Source organism: Crassostrea angulata, chromosome 7, assembly GCF_025612915.1.
Source record: "Crassostrea angulata isolate pt1a10 chromosome 7, ASM2561291v2, whole genome shotgun sequence".
Lineage (NCBI taxonomy): Eukaryota > Metazoa > Mollusca > Bivalvia > Ostreida > Ostreidae > Magallana > Magallana angulata.
In genome coordinates this window covers 41750827-41768397 of record NC_069117.1, presented here as the reverse complement: position 1 = coordinate 41768397, position 17571 = coordinate 41750827, and the positions used below count along the sequence as shown (strand labels likewise).

Here is a 17571-nt window from a genome sequence, read left to right as displayed (position 1 = left end):
TTTCTATTTTGCGGACTTACAAAAAAACAATAGAACGGCATTTTTCCATATCATGGAAGGAGCACGTGGTCTATCTCGCGGGCTGATTTGATTGACAGGGATAGCACGTGGACCGTGACTGCATATATTCTATCGCAATTTTAGGGAAAAGGGTTCAATATAATGGAAACTATAAATCTAACTTATTACACTGAATTACAAGTAAAATGTACTTAAATTAAACTCATACTGGTATTCTCTCTCTCTCTCTCTCTCTCTCTCTCTCTCTCTCTCTCTCTCTCTCTCTCTCTCTCTCTCTCTCTCTCTCTCTCTCTTATATGACGATCATTAAACAATCAAACAGTAATTATTGCAATACCGAGTAAACTGTAGTTTCTTGGAACACAAATAATTTCTAAACTCAAGTTGCTATACAGATGAAATAAAAAAATATCAAGTACCGATCCACGGATTCTTAGCGCTATGAATATGTACCGTGCGGTACTTAGTCTACATGGACAAGTACATCACACATATGTATAAAAGAAAGAAAATTTGAAAATATATTAGATATAAAGCTGTATAATTATATTACTTAGTGAAAGTACATTTGTTTTCGACAACCCGTTAGATTTGTTATCGTTGAATAGAGTATAAGTGAGAAAAGATCACAGTTATGGTTCTATGCACTATTGAAACTGCCAAACTACAGTAACTACGATTACTACTACGTTTAAAAACGGACTGAAACAAAAACTCATGGAACCGTTTATTTGAATGTTTAAAAGGAAAAGAAAGTGTTAGTGTTTTAATTGATCAAACATTTATGTGGGCGATATCGATTTTTAATATCAACAAAAATCAACCGTAACAATCACATACGTCTGAAAATTGCGTGCCTAAAAATTTTATTTATTTCTATTTCTTTGTCTTTTTCTTTCATTCTTTTACGTACATCAATAAATATTTTATTCTTTATAAGTTTTATTTATAAATCCTCCTTTTTTCACAGGTAAATACCGCGTGTTACGCCGTGTTATGTCCGTGTTGCATCGCATTGCACCGTGTCGCACCGTGTTTTTTCTCGTTTCGTGGCCGTAACAGAGAACAATAGATCAAAGGTACCGACACTTCCACGCTCAGCGTGGACTTTCAAACACGGTGGTCGGTGTTTTTGTTGGGATACTCGTGAGCTGTACTGTATATCAAACACTTCAAAGTTTGAAATGGGCCATCGATTATTTCATTGAACAAGATATTGGCTAATGCATGCCTTAACCCGTAGGGACTGTAATTTGTCTTGATCTTTACAGAATTTGTTTTAAATCCATGGCCTTGTTATGATGGAAACCTCATATAAACAGAATTCAAAGCTTTGTGATTTATTAAAAAAAACTAATATTTTTTATGTCTTATGAAATACGATAAGTGCATTTATCAAACTTGTCAAAAAAAACCAAACAGATTAAATTTATTGGTTTCATGTTGCTTTATATTTCCTTGACACCTAAATATTAATGCCTGCTTATCACATGTATCAAGCTCCGAAAAAAGCAAAATGTTTGCGCACACTTATTCCCTGGATATTCAGATAGATGCTGGAGATTTTCTTTGGATCCCTTGCCTCAATTAACTGCGTTAAAATCGATTCATTTCTTTGACAAACCAATATTCCCTGTAATTACCTTTTGCTTGGTTTTTTCCCCGATGTTAGCTAGGAATGAAGAAGGGCTAAATCTTATTTGGTCTTTGATAAAAGTAAGTTATAATAGGATTTGACGAGTCTTGTTTTATTCAATCAATAACGTCATTTCTAGCTTGCACTCACCTTATCTTCTGTAAAAGATACAAAAATCAATAGGAAACTTGTTAAAAATCAGCGAGACAATTTCTTGTCATTAAAAATCACTGGTTATATATTGGAGAAGGAAACGAGGCAATAGTGGCTTTAATGGGCCAGCCTTCAAGCGAGAAAATCAATGAACAAAATTGCAAACAGCCACAAATTTCCTTGGATACATGTGATGAAATTAGGATAATTGAAGGGAAGAAAAAAACAAGTGATCGTAAACTTTTTTTGTGTACTAAATTTGTTATATGCTATCAGATTACCCTCATCTGATAGGAACAGAGTGTAGTTCCTTTCTGCCTGTTGTTCATTTTCCATTTACATCTTTTCTATTCCTGCATAACTACTTTTAACTCTGAGATGTTTTCATGATGCCATGATGTAAGAATTTAATCATGTGCATACAAAGAGTTTCTTCGCTAGAATGCACAATTGCAAGTTAAATTCTGATGTCATGAACACCATAAATATTTGAGTTCTTCGTCACTTCATTGACCAATGTGCCATTATAGACTATACATGTGGAAGGTTTGCATACAATTTGCAAATATTCTTCAATGAGATTTTGGATTCCTGGCCATCATTATTCTGTGGTAGTGAATAAAGCAATACATGTTTTTGATGTTCATCAATTTTTGAAGTGATACAATTATCGGGTTCAAAATTCCTCAAGCCCGACGTCCCGGACTAACAAATTTGGGATCCAGACTCGGCATTTAGAATCGCTGTAGTCCAGGGACTTGGCATTGTGTCTTGCTTATCTTTTTTTAAATTAAAAAGTTTGTAAAATTAAAAATAAATCAAATTCCATCATGGATTTAATAAAAATGTGCTTTTTTTTGGCATTAATGAACACATAAGCATTACGAACATTTCGAAAATACAATCTGTCTTTTTATTTTCCGTTGCGGTATGACCTGCTTTTACACATTTTCTCATGTTTCTCCCCTATGACAAACGGCAGTAAGTTTGTTGAATTTTGGATTTACAATCAGTAATATACGCAAAGGAACAACAAATGAAAGACCCTGTGAGGAACATGAAGCCGGGGGTGACTTGAGGTGTGATAAAAATAATAATTCCTCAGACAAAACTTATGAAAAGAAGAGAATTCGCGAATTCCAAAAGCCACTGGCGTGACGATAGGCCGTGGCTTTAATACAATGATATAAAATGTATAAAATAAAACATAATTTCAAATATATAGTTTTTATTCATTGCAACAAATTAAAATAAATTATAACATTAGTTTTAGTGATGTTTAGGTTGATATAATTTTATCGATCAATCATGACAATGTGGACTTTGGAATTTCTTCCTTGGACTTGCCTAAAATTTACTCTTTAAGTCCTGGACTTGACCATCATAAAAAAAATTTTGAACCCCTGAATTGTACTAGATTCAAAAGAATAGAGTTAAATTTGTAATAAAATATTGTAAAGGGATTGGGTAATCATAATCAGTAAATGTAATCAGTTGTGATTGATTACTAAGAAACAGATACAGGTAATGTAATCTAAATTAATTACAAGTAATCATGCTTGATTGCAAGAAGGAAACGTAATCTAATGTAATCGATTACTTTTTAAAATGAAATTAATCAGCTTAAAATCAACTACTTTTTTAATCCAAAGTAACTGTTATTTAATCGATTACATTTTAAAAACAAGAGGCCCATGGGGCCACATCGCTTACCTGAGCAACAATGGGCGTTCAAAAGATATTGTGCCATATGGTCCCTCGGTACAATAACAAAACATAAATATTGTAAAGTATTCGAATTTTACACTTATTTTTGCATACATGTAATCTTTGACATTGTACCTTCATGAAATACTATTTTTTACCAGAATAAGAAAATCCTATGCAAGATATAAAACTAAACTTTGGTAGGGGTACACTGTTAAGGTCAGACGACACGTTCCTCAATTTTAGATAACTTTTTCCAGGAATTTGTTAATGGTTTACTACTACTTTGACAAGCTTTCTTGCAAAAAATTAGGGTATCTTACCAGGCATTTGTGCAAAATACTAGAGTATGCAATATCCTATATAATCTTCTTGAAAATACACTTGAATTGCTGATACAAAAATAAATACATCTACAGCACAGCGAAATTCATTATATTAGAACAATATCTCCGCCGGGGCGGGGCTTTGAACTCACGACCTCTAGAACCTATCCGCTTTTTGCAGAGAGCGGCCACTGTTATAACCACTCGACCATCTAGACATATAACCAAAACCAAGTAAATTTTGATCATTTTTAAAGTAATAATAAAATTAATATTTTTTATGTGAACTCTTTATTACGAGGAGATACAAAAAAGATTTTTGAGGAACGTGTCGTCTGACCTGAAGTTGTTAACTTCCAATTCCCTATATTTTCGCTCTGCCCCAGAGAGTAGGTATATACAGAATATCATTCTTTTATTTTGTTTGTACAAGTATTTAACATATTCTAATTTATATAGAATTTCTAATGTTCAACCAAAATTTCAGCGTCAATCGTAGAATTATAAGCAAGATACAGAGCTCACAGTTCGCCTAGGTTTGAGTCATATTTTGTTCCCATGAGTTTATTACATTCAGCTTAAGATTTTTAACTTGGTATTTCCTATTCAGCATTTAAAATGGAAAAAAAGAATGGCCTAAGATTTTCAATTCTTTCATTCACTCAAGACCAGTTCACTGGTATTTGAGGTTCAAAATCAGTTTATACATATGTACACAAACACAGTCAAGGATCACATGTACAGTAGGAGTAATAATGACGAAAAAAGGTTAAGTTTACAATACAATAAGTTGTTAAAGTTGGTTTCTGGAAGAACAGACTTTGAAAATTTTCTTAATAAATATTGACAAATTTTTTACTTTTTTGATCTTTAGTTTTTAAGATCTGCATGTGTACAAACATAGAATTGTGAGGAAATCTCTATATCTTGCTTAAAATTCGAGGCTTAACACTCAAATATGGTTAGTAAATAGAAATTGTAAACAATTAAACACAAGAAACATGCACTATAACAAATAAAGAACACAATTTATTTTTTCGAAATGAATCATATATATACATGTATATACCTACATATTTCCGTCAGCGATATCAAACTCTATTTACTGAATAAACTCGAGAAAATGCCGAGCATCTCAACAAAACCTATTGCATTAATCTACCATTACGCAAAAGATCTTCATCTTCTTCCCGTATAGTTCAGACCACCATCTGGTGTAATTTCGAACTGTTAATAACTGTATGGATAATGCCGAATTACCGATAGAATGAATTGTATTTCAGTACTTTTTTGATACATCAGATTTTGCTTAATTTGCGCAGGTAAACAGTTAACTGTTTTACCCAAGTCTCTGTTTGATTTGATACTTAAAAATCACGAAATACAGACGATAGTTCCCAGGTTACAAAGCATAGATAATGAAAACGAAACGAAAATCACAACAAGCTAACACCAACGTCATGTGTGAAAACTGTCAACGCATTGAAATATTTAGCCTCAATTGACTTCACAAAATCGGCACCAATATATTTTGCATGTCTCAAAAACTTCCCTTCATACTCGAACTGTTCACAACAAGCAAATTCATCATAGTCAGATCGACCCTTTTTCGTATAATGTCATGGCTGCTTTAAACAAAGAACCTCGTTTTAGAAGTATGGAATACGAGTCTTGGTAAAATGGGTATGCAAACCCAGGCCGTGGCAAAATAAAAGCTGGGGCAGATTGGCAATCGTCAATTCCAAATATGCATTATTTTGCAGTAATATTTACAGCGAATACAAATATACTGGTCCATCAAATATCCTGAAATTGTAATGAGATTGGCAGATTAATAACTGCCAGTCTTTTGTTTTGCCCAGGCCAAGTCTTGCCTGCCCATTTTACTGGATGTCGAACCCGAAGCTATTAAACTGATTGAAACATCCCTTTCCTTTATTATTATTTTCGTAATAACTCAGATTTGAAACAGAATTAGCCTTTAATTTTTGCAATTTATATTTTCCTTCCCATAAGGATAATTTATGCTAAACTACATTGAATTGGACTCAGTAGTTTTTGAGAAGAAGATTTTTAAAAATGCACCCCCCCCTTTTTCTACAGTTTCAAGGTTTTCTCCGCTTTGAATACAGATCGGACTTTTATTTCTGCAATTTATATTTGCCCTCCCATAAGGATGCTTTGTGCCAAATTTGGTTGAAATTGAATAAGCGGTTTTAGAGAAGAAGTTCAAAATGTATAAAGTTTACAGACGGACAACGGACAAAATGTGATCAGAATAGCTCACTTGAGCTTTCAGCTCAGGTGAGCTAAAAAGTAATCGACCCCATCCCTGTCATAAGATTGATAATTATCAGTTTATTTTTTATTCATTATTTTAACGTTTTGTTTCCCTTCCTTTTAATGTTCAAAAGTAATATTGCATAGTGATAAAAATCCCTATGTATGATTTAAATTGATTGGTATGCTTTGATTTACAAAATCATCATATCGGTAAATTATGTCAAAATATATCAAAGATTTCATGCTACTTCAATGTGTTGATCTTTTAGAGATTTGAAACTTTGATGTTCTTTTGGAAAAGGTTTCAAATCTCTCAAATGGTATTTAAAAAATATTGGCTTGTACATTAGATCCATAAAGCATCTGTATTTTGAATATATAAGTTTTATAACACATTTGACTTGAATTTGATATTGTACTGTAGTGTATAGAATAAATGTCTTCAGAAGAAAGCAATGTACTTTTCATGAAAGATGTGAATGTAAATATGGATTTTGTTGCTTTTATTTAATACCTTACAATTTTTCAGGTGAATTCAATTGTTTACATTTTGGACGAAAAATCTGATGTGTTGTATGCTGACAAAGAAAAAAAATATGCTGCACCAAGCAAAGGAATCATTAGGTATGTCTTCTTGACCAATAGAATGATCGAGTTATCTCTCTTTAAATACAATACTATATGATGTGTCAGAATATAATACAACCAGTATTACTTTGTTTCAAATCTTTAATCAAAGGTATTTCTAATGAAGTTTCATAAAATCTGAAAAATTAAAAAAAAGTGAGAATAGTTTAGAATTGTTTATATTTCTCAATAGTGAATATTTTCTAAATTAAGCTTTAGATTTGCAAGAGTGCATGGCTATTTGACTGCTACATGTATGATGTTATATGGAGTTGTATGTACAAAAAAATATATGACAATTCTTTCTCCATTGTTTCTGCATGTCATGAACATATGCACAGTCTGTTATATTAGAGATGCACTCTCTGTGCATGTTTTGATTCTGAATGATTCTTATTTGTATCAGCACCCTCCAACCTGCTTAGAGTTAGAGGTTTGAACTTATACTTATTGATCAAAATAAAGAAGCTCATTGAATCCTGTCACACAATAATGTTCATGACAGCAAAACCTATACAGAGTGAAATGGAGCACACTGTGAGGGTGTTGAGAGCCTGACTGTAGGGCTAGCGGTTGGTGGTCTAACTAATAACACAGTATTGACATACTTCTTAAGGGTTAATATCCTCTCCGTATCTTTTTAATACCATGGAATAAAGATTGATGGGTAATTTGTTTAAGCCCTGACTATTTCTCCTGGATCCGATTCAGTGCATCAGCTTGCATAAAATTTGATGTGACCTTCCTCTGAACATTTTGGCTTTTTATCTCGCAAGTTTATAGATAATTAGGCAGCATGTTTATTTACTAGAATAAAAACATGAAAGCTAGGATATGTAGTATTATTCAATAGGTGAATTGTGATAAATTGGAATAGTAAATCAATTAATAATATAAATTTTCTCAGTCAATGATGTCTGAGGAATATGCAATACTGTAAATATACTACTTTTGGCTGGGTATTCTATTTAGCGTTTTTGGCGCAAGGCTAAATCAAGTACATCGCTAAATGCCATGCATATGTATGAGAATAGTCACATTCAGAAATATGCTAATTTAAATCCACCCAAACTTGTTCAAAAACTGTTTTCCATCAGTACATGCCAAATATCTCATATATTGTACATGCCAAATATAATACGTTTACAATATTCCATATCCACACACAGTGCATGGTTTGAGCCTGATGCAATAAAGTGCAGTTATGACCAATATATGTATTATTCCATAGAACGTAGATAAAAACCATGTATTGCAGATAGTAATTTACCGTTGTTAATTTGGTGGAGGCACAAATGAGGAACATTCTTGAATTAATCATACTCCATGTAATTTAGAATTATGTTCCATGTGTTAGTATTTCTCTATGATAGTAAAATTATATTACTGGAACAAGTGCCTGTAGTGGTGAGAAAGTAGCTGAAAAAATTCTGGCTTTGTGACTGACTTGGAAAGTAGCCAGTCTAGATCATAAGAAATGCAAAATGTGACATGCAGAATTGGAAGCATTAAGTCCGTTGATTCCTTTCCAATTGTTGAAATATGTGTAGGCCAGCCAATTTCAATAGCCTGATAGCATCGCAAAATGTCAAAGAATTATATAATTATTGAATTTTTGATTTTTTAGATTTACGAAATATTTTTCAAATTATTTGGTGAGGAGGAGAGAAAAAAAATAAAAATAAAATTGAAAAATTTGTCCGTCGAGAAAAAAAATAAAAATAAAACAATTTTTCAACAATGTTTTTTTTTTTTTTTTTTAAATAAGAACACATGTCCAGGAGCTGCCATTTTTTAAATATATAAGTAATTTTGGTTGTTGATGATGTTCTTATCATAACATATTCTATCCATGGGCACTGAAAATTTGTGTTAATATATTGTATATGCATGTATAAAAACGAAGTGTTTTATATATATATACAAGTACATACTGTACATATACATTAAGACCAAAAAAATGAAGGGAGTTTTCACTTCTTCCTTGCAGAAAAATAGGAAGAAGTTTGAGAAATCATTTATTTGATTAAGTTAACAGTGCTATTCACAAATTCAAAATTTAAAATATTGTTACTGAAAATAAATTGGATTAGAAGCATGTTCATAAATGTCAGTAAAAAATCAAACAAGTTTTTTATTTTTTTTATTTATGTAATTATACATTTAATAAAGGAAATGTTTCGTTATTTTGTTAGCCTAGTGACAAATAAAATCATTCTATTTCCTTCAGTCATAAGACTCCTGTGTTCAGTGTGTTTAGGGTTATTAGTCCAACCATATGACCCACTTACAACCGTTATGTAGAGGATCTATTTCCAAACGGTTAAATTATGATTATTTTAGAATTTATTTTGCAAAAATGTTTTTTAAATAAGTAACTTATCATTTTCTTGCCAATGAAGTTTTGTTTTAATTTACGGAATTGTGATAGAAAAGGACTTCAACTTCTCTTTCTTGAGGAAATTCTGGCTAAGTTGCCGATCACAAAACTTAATAGGGTCGTAAATTGTAGGGTTGGACGAAAGCAAACAGGCGTAGGCCCTATGGTGGTTTTTTGTGACTTCTAGTGCCTGTGACTTGATCGGAAAGAACTTGGTCTTTTTAATCAATGCATGAACAACAATAATTCAGACTATTCATACGTGATTGCATCAACATTTATTTTTATTTTTACCAGAAAGAAAATTTCGGGTCGGAGGAAAAAATAAAATTAATAGCTAGTTCAGGTCCTTTTATTTTTATTTGAATTTTTTAAAAAGTAGGGTCGGCGGGTTTGTAAATCGAAATTTCAAAAAATGCTGGCCTAAAGGTTAAAATGAGCCTTTTGATCGAAATTTGTTGACATTTATTAAAATTAGGTGCTCATACTGTAATACCAAGAGTAAAACAAAAAGCAATATTATGTGTGTGCTGATGGTGGTGGGGAGGGGGGGGGGGGTGCGCCCATAGATGAATAGATTGATGTACAAAGAAATGAAAATCCCCAGTACAGTTATTCATTCAATACACCATTTTACATTTGGAATTATATTTTAATTACAGTTATTTGTCTTTTTCTTTCTTAATGCTTGATTTTATTGCAATATTCATTGCACATTGTTAAACTTAGACATATGTTATTTGACATTTTTTTGTACATGGTTAAATTTTGACATTAAATGATCAGGTTAGCAATGTGGTACAAGGGCCTTTTATTTATCATGACGGATCCTTCAGCAAGAGTTTTTACAAAGTTAAAAGATATATATGGTAATGAACTTGAACGTAGCATGCTTGATGAGAGCAGGAACACAAGATCTGCATGTTAACATGCTTTCACTTAACATTGTAGAGAGACATTGGAGACGCAGCAGTTTCATGTTCAGAGTAACGATGTGGCCTCCGACCCTGTTATAGCAGTGATTAAAGCCCAGTGTAAGCCACCTAGCAGCTGGAACCCCAAAACAGGTAGATACACCATGTAATCAAATACTGTGTAACTCTCCCTTTTCTCAGGCATACAAGACAATTTCAAGTACATGTCACTAGGGGATCTTAGATTTGTTGAAAGAGGGGCCCAAAAGGCTGGGGTCTGGGTCCAGGGCAAAGCCCTGATGGGGCCCAGGGGGCAAAGCTCCCAGTTTTAAGGGTTTTAGGACACTTTTTATGAGATATTTTAGCTCTACATACCATAATAAGAACACTAAATAGCAAGACAAATTGATTTGTCTATCATTAGTAGTTCTGCTATATGTACATTTTTTCATTTTTTTTTTTTTACTTACAAATGGGGTAACCTTGACCCTGCTAATGCATGTATCATACAATGCCTTTTGCAAGATAATGTACCTGGTAACAGACAAATGTTTGTATGTCAGGAATACTTATAGCCTGATCTTATTTAAAATACTTTTTTTCATTTTTGTGGTACTTTATTTTTTGTTCTGAAATGAATATATTCATGGAGCACTTATGAATCTGGAAAGACGTGTTGCATTTAAAGGTATAAGTGTGCACATGCATGCTCGCAAGCTTGATGATTTTTTCCCGTTGATCATTAGATACCTGTATGATATTTGAAGTTCTATAAAATAAAAGTATCAGTTTTGTTTGAACTTTGAATTTTTATTTATTTCGTGATCATGCAGTGACAGCTGAGACTGCTGATTTTACGTACTGCTCGTGAGATGTTGTAGATTACTCAAGATTACGTCCCCTACTGAGAATTTTCTTTTAAATATAGATATTCAAACCTTAATACAATCAAAATTCATAGAATTGTTTTTCTCTGCTTAGTGTGTGCCACTGTACATAAAAAAAATGATGTTTAAATGCATTCTTGAAAGTGTTGATATATGTATATCTCCATTATTTATCAGTAAAATCAGGACTTCATTTGTCTTAACAAACGTTCTTCAGTTCTGCCAGCCTAACAATAGAAAATCAGTTGAAATATTGATACACATGAACGAAGACCTCAGATGTATTGATATTGTAATCCCTGGTCCCCAAGAACACCAGTCCTTGGTCATCATCTTAATTAGACATACCTTGAATTTCAAAGCATCAAAAATCAATGATTGGAAAAGTTTTACATTTTCTCCTTTGAAGTAATCCCGTGCTTTACATACCTTGAATATCAAGGCTTCATGGATTTGAGTATATTGCAATGGAAATTAACTTAAGGGATAAAAAAATATCTGTGGTTATTCTGATGCGTTTGAGCTGTTCTTAACAGCCCTCCCTCACTGTTCTACTGAAACATCTACATGTTTTTGATGTCTTTGTGACTTTGTTATTATTCTGCTGCCGACACAAAGAGAAGTAGTGAACAATAGTAAAGATGTATATAGTCTTTTCTCTGCATTGATTATAACTACATCAAAATCCTAATTGAATACAAAGAACTTTTTTGCGTGTAAAATGGCAAGGAGCATATTAAGTATTGCTTTTATTTTTTAACAGTTGTCATAATAAACAAAAGTTTGATTTGTTTTCTTGCCATTTTATACAAAAGGAGGAAATCTCAGGATTAGCTTAAAAGGAATCTACAGTTTATTTTAAAAGTCAAGCATATTTATTGTCATTATTGTGATTAAAACGTGAAGCTGTTTTATTTCTATTGGTGCTGTTGAAGTACATAATATTTAGATGTTATTTTTGGATTAAACTTGTTGTGCTTGAGATATATATCACACAATTTAGCAAAAAATTAGCACCTGTGGATATAATACTTCAATTTGATATAAAGTATATTTGTGGTCTATTCTTCGGAGTCTAAACTCTTACATTATTGCTTTTGGTTGCCATTTTTTCTATCCTTTTGCTTGGGAGTCGCATAATAGCTGAAATACAATGCTGAAGATGCCTACAAGTGATATGGGACCAACTTAAAATAAAGTCAAATTTTAGGTTTGCAACTCTTTGATTTGTAAGATTATGATTTCTGAATTCAGTAAATTTTTGGTTGATTAAAAAATTGAAATTCGAAAATGCTTGCAGATTGATTCTATTAAGAGTAAAATAAAGCACTGACTCTATAGCATTAGTTATTTTGATGACAAAATGATCTCCTGATAACTTGATAAGATTGGAGGTAGATACTATCTTCATCTTGTACACTACTGACACAAAATTAATTCCTTGAGCAAGTACTGTAAATTTCTCTATATGCATAATTCTTTAGCATAAACTACAGTTGTTTAAAATCATTTAAAAAGATGAGAGGATGTAAGTGTTATGAGATTTTCCAGACTTTTGGATATTTGAAGTTTTTCAATTTTCAGGCAGATCAATAAATAAATGCATGCAAATGCAGCAATTCTGATGGATTTTGAAAATCAAGACTGCAGACTTCTTGTTGCTATTGCAAGTAGTTAGATTTGATTGGATTCCTTTTCAATAGATAAATGAAAAAAATCTTCCTGACTTGTTGTAAAAATTGTCCATGTCTGCATTAACAATTGGCACTTGAAGGTCTGCCATTTGGTAATAGCTACAAGAAGATACATGTATGCTTCAGTTGTCTATAGTGTTTTTTTGTTAGCTTGGTTGGGCAATTAAGATAATTTTTGGTCTTGCGTCTATACATATTTGATTCTTCCAGGAAATTTCTTCTGGGTAACAAAGTTACATCTCTATTAAATAAAAGTACGGCTTTAAGTACGTGGTGCCCAGGATTATTTGTCAATTTGCTGGAACCGGGGAGCAGCTTTTCGAAGTGTGTATTGATCTGTTTGGCAAAGTGAATTTGTGTTTTTCTTTCTTTATTCTATCTCCCAGTAAGAAAGTTGAGGGTGGTATTATGAGGCTGTGAGATGTGAAGTCTAATGTGTGAATTCCATCCTAGGTTTGATCAATAGAGCCGACTATTAATGAAGCCTTAATCGATGAGAACATTATACTGTATGTTTAATGAGTGTCAATAATTATGCACAGGAAAAGTTTTATGCATGGGATGTAAATGCAGGCATTGATGATCTCCCCTTGCCAGTTCAATAAAGTGAAATTTCATATGTTTCATATTTGGCAATGGTTGGTAATTCTTTATTGAAAGAAAAATGATACTGTTTGCAGAACTTTCCAAATGAGCAGTGTATATATATCAAATACCGTTTGCTATTCAATGGTTTTGTGTTTTTAGTGCCATACTCCCAAATTATTCATAATGCATTCACTACATTTGTATGATAATCTTCATTTTAACAATTAACATTGAATGATTGATATCAGTATGCAAGTTTTACATTACAAGTAAAAGAATATGCAAGAGTTGTTGCTCTCTTTCTCTCTCTCTCTCTCTCTCTCTCTCTCTCTCTCTCTCTCTCTTTTGACATCAAGTTTGGGAATGGGGGAGGGACAGGGGCAAGGAGGGGGTTGGGTTGTTACCAGGATAGCATGTTTGTATGTGTATGTGGTGTTCAAGTTTTACATTACAAGTGAGAGAACATATGTTTTATTTTCCATTGAGGGCTGTTATTTTTGTTTGTGTGCTATAGTAACATTTGATTTTGCTTAAAACCTTTACATTCTTGTTTTCATAAAGATTTCTAAACAAGGTTAATTCTTAATTATATAAGTGCAGTATATATACAATAAACAGTGATCCCAGTCATAGCTACCGTAAGTTCCTGGGGACATGATTACTTTCATTACCCTTCTATATACATCCATAATTTTTCGGATCTGTATAATTAATTGGTATTGGTAAAATTTGCAATATTAACAGTCTTATGACTTTTTAATACGCTAATATAATTGAAGTAATAAATTATATCCTACCTTGGAGAAATAAAGTTTTAACGTTGTAGTATGTTGAAATATTAACATTTGCAAATATGTTTCCTTATCCTATAGAATAACAAAAATGTGCAATTATTTGTGATTTTTTTAATGACATTACAATGATTTCCGCCCTCGCTTTTCGTTTGATGGTTGCTTTATCCAGAAAATTTTTCAGAAAGGGGAGTTGTTATTGATATATTTATGATGTTCCATTGTTTATAATTTTGTTGTTTAACTTGAAAATATTGACTACAAAAGGGCATAAGATGTAAAATATTTACAATATGTACTGTAGAACTGAATTTTTCTGCTAATGATATTTTGTTGTTAAGTTTGTTTCATATCCATATCCATTCAACAGGTAAAATTTGTTTGAAATCTTTTAAAATATCAGTTCAGAAATTGCTAAAGGAAAAAAAGTATACCAATTTTCAAATCATAAGGCAAAAATTAGCACCAGGCCTGCAGAAAAATAAACCATTTATGCTTAACTATCTGGTACATATTTATGTCTCAAGGTTAAACGCTGTCTTCCGACTCTTCCCATATGGTATTTAATTGTGCCGATTATCAATATGATATATTCCACATGGGAGTGAAAGTAAATTTCTAGAAATGCATTGCCTGTAAAAGCTTTATCAGGTATTCAACTAGGAATGTATTAATACATGTATCTGCTTTGCAAGTATAATTTATCAATTTTGACAGCTGAATAAATAATAACAGAGCTTAAATTTACTCAGTTTATTCAAATCAATTTCTTTCTTTTTACAGTTTATTGTTTACCAGTGACAGATGAAGAAAATCAGAAAATCTTGGCCTTACTTGTGGTATATATAATCTTTATTAGAATAGAAGTTTACGTATTTCACAAATCTTTAGTTTGAACCTGGATTTTTAAAAGCAATTAAAGACAAAAATATACTGTAAGTGGTGGATTTGCTTTAGATTTATTTTTGATTTATGTGTAAATGTAAATGTATCTTTCTACTTTGACAGATTGAAGAAAATGAGACTGTAGAAATAAACAAAATAACTCCATTGAAACACAAGGTAATCATTACTTTATATGAGTTTGAATGCTTCCTTTTTATTGATCGCTTTAATTCCAAAACCATTGTTTATTACGGATAGTTTATTAAGACATTATCGATGGCAAGAAATCACTCATGACTGACACAAATTCATGGTAACCGATCACAATGTTCACTACATTTATCTTTATTAGTTTCCTGCATCTCATTAATTGACTTAATGGCATTGATTCTGGTCAGTCCAGTGTGTAACTAACACTACTGGATTGATATCAGTGACCTGTTTATGTGCTTCCCACCCCCCACCCCCTTTTAAAAAAAACAAACACTTTCTTGTACATTAAAAGAGTCAAATCAAATTGTTTCACATAAAATTTTCTTTAAAATCCACATTACATGAAAATTAATCTACTAGGTATTACTGATGTAGTTAACTTTTATATAACTCGGTGTGCGGACATGCACTCTAATGTTATGAAGCAAGAATAATGTATGTATAGAGACCATGCTAAAAAGATTTGATAAAAAGAGAAAATTATTATTATCCAACCCTTTATCTTTGGGATAGAAAACACAAATTTTGGATATAATCCTTATCTTAAATTGCATAGATATTGGGGTCATATTTGTAATACATGTAGTACTTGCAATGTAGTTGTAGTGGATTGACAGCAATTATAAATTTGTTGGTATGTGATTCAGCCGGTTGGTAACTACCGTACTTTAAAATAAAATAAAAATGGTGTAATTGATTTACAAACTTGTTAGATAGACAAGGTTCACAATTCACGATTTTGGTAAAAAATTATTTTTCCTTTTTCAATGTTTGCACTGCTTCAGTTAGGCATTTCTAATCGTCAACCAGAATTTGAGTGTCAGTTGTCGTGTTATATGAGAGACAGATCGCCATGTAAACAAAGCTAGTACGTCATGTTTTTGTGTTAATCTTGAACGCTGAGGTGAAAATTCCAGTTCTAGATCCAAAATGAATGTGAAAAACTCTAGGAACTATTTATTTATGGTTAAAATGAATTAGGACAGAGAGAAATAAGCTTGAAAACGAACTTTCCGGTATATTGAACCATAAATTAATGTAAACAAAAAAAAGTGCACGAGCCTTGTTTACATGACAAAGAATCTTGAGCCCTGTATCTTGCTTATATTTCTACAATTGACACTCAAGTTTTGCTTGATTATTAGAAATGCATTTCTAAAGCATTATTAACTATTAAGGTGGCTCACTTTACCGTGAAATATTTTCTCAAATCAGCAGAAAATTACTTGATTATGATAGATATCATAATGGATAAGAAGTATTTAAGTCTAATAGGCAAAAAAAATGTGCAATTTTGGATAAAAATTACATTTTTAAAGATTTAATTCAGTTAACATGAACAAAAGCTCCAAGCGGATTCGAACTCATGATCTGCGGTTCAGAATCCCAATACTTAAGCCACTGAGCTACGACTATATACAAATATAAAATATGAACAAAATTGTGACTATGCCCCTTTAAGTTGCTGTCTCCAGTTTAAGACTGAGTGCTTACTGATGTATGAAGGCCAGATCATTTGTTTCATTTCTGAATTTCGATACAAAAATACTCTCAATAACTATATATATATGATAAGGGTCAAAATAACCTCCTAAAAATCACCATATTTTTACTGTGCATGTACTAATTTGTTTTCTTTTTTATGTATGTACATGTGAAATTTTTCTTAATTTACATTTTAGATCCAAATGCTCTAAATTCCAAAGTTTAACCTTTCCCGCCAAAGTTGCATTTTTTGCATAAACTGCTTATTGTCATGATTACGGGGCAATTTTTCTTTTGGAAAACATTGAGCACAGGCTTGAACAAATAAAGTATTTTCATCAAAGACTTAAAACTGAAAGAATAATTTTTCTTGCTAGAAGCTGCGTGCACTTTATTTTTCATTAAAAAAAAATGAAATGAGAAAAATGTATTCATTTGACTGATTTTTATTCTATCTTAAATATACCATCACTTCATATACTGCCACTGAGTGAAATAAAATGATACAAATAAATAAAAAAATACATCTTATACATGTACTGACTCCTCTATGATGTAAAATAAAGACTCATTTATAGTCCTTTATCTGTCAGTGTTTACCTGGTATAATAGCCAAAATATTTGTTTAATTTATATAAGTTGAAAAGAAATTCTGTCTAAATAATGAAAATAAAAATACCTCAAGGTAAAACTGTTAAAACTTAAAAGCATTACAAATTAATACCATGCTTTTCTGAAAAATAAATGGTATGTGGCATATATGAGCTAAAAACTTTTACATGAATTTGAGTGCCATACTTAATCTTTCAATCAGACTTTTCTCCAAATTCTTTTGTTCTTTAAATTCTAAAGATAGAATCACATAAACATCTGTAGGTGTTATTCAGAGTGATTGCTATTATGACGGAGATGGTAAAAGTTTTACTTGTATCTTTGTAAAACTATCAAATCCAGTTGTGTGATTATCATGATATGTATAAT

General features: G+C 31.7%; 1 protein-coding gene across 6 annotated transcripts in view; it reads left to right on the top strand.

Moving 5' to 3' along the window:
* Positions 1 to 17571, top strand: part of LOC128191722 (cGMP-dependent 3',5'-cyclic phosphodiesterase-like) — a 52576-nt gene that overhangs the window by 9560 nt on the left and 25445 nt on the right. For all 6 annotated transcript variants that reach the window (XM_052863942.1, XM_052863944.1, XM_052863943.1 and 3 more), the window contains exons 3-6: positions 6656 to 6750; positions 10085 to 10200; positions 14791 to 14846; positions 15016 to 15069. In XM_052863942.1, coding sequence (XP_052719902.1) covers positions 6656 to 6750; positions 10085 to 10200; positions 14791 to 14846; positions 15016 to 15069 — 321 coding nt within the window. The remainder of the gene's footprint in view (positions 1 to 6655; positions 6751 to 10084; positions 10201 to 14790; positions 14847 to 15015; positions 15070 to 17571) is intronic.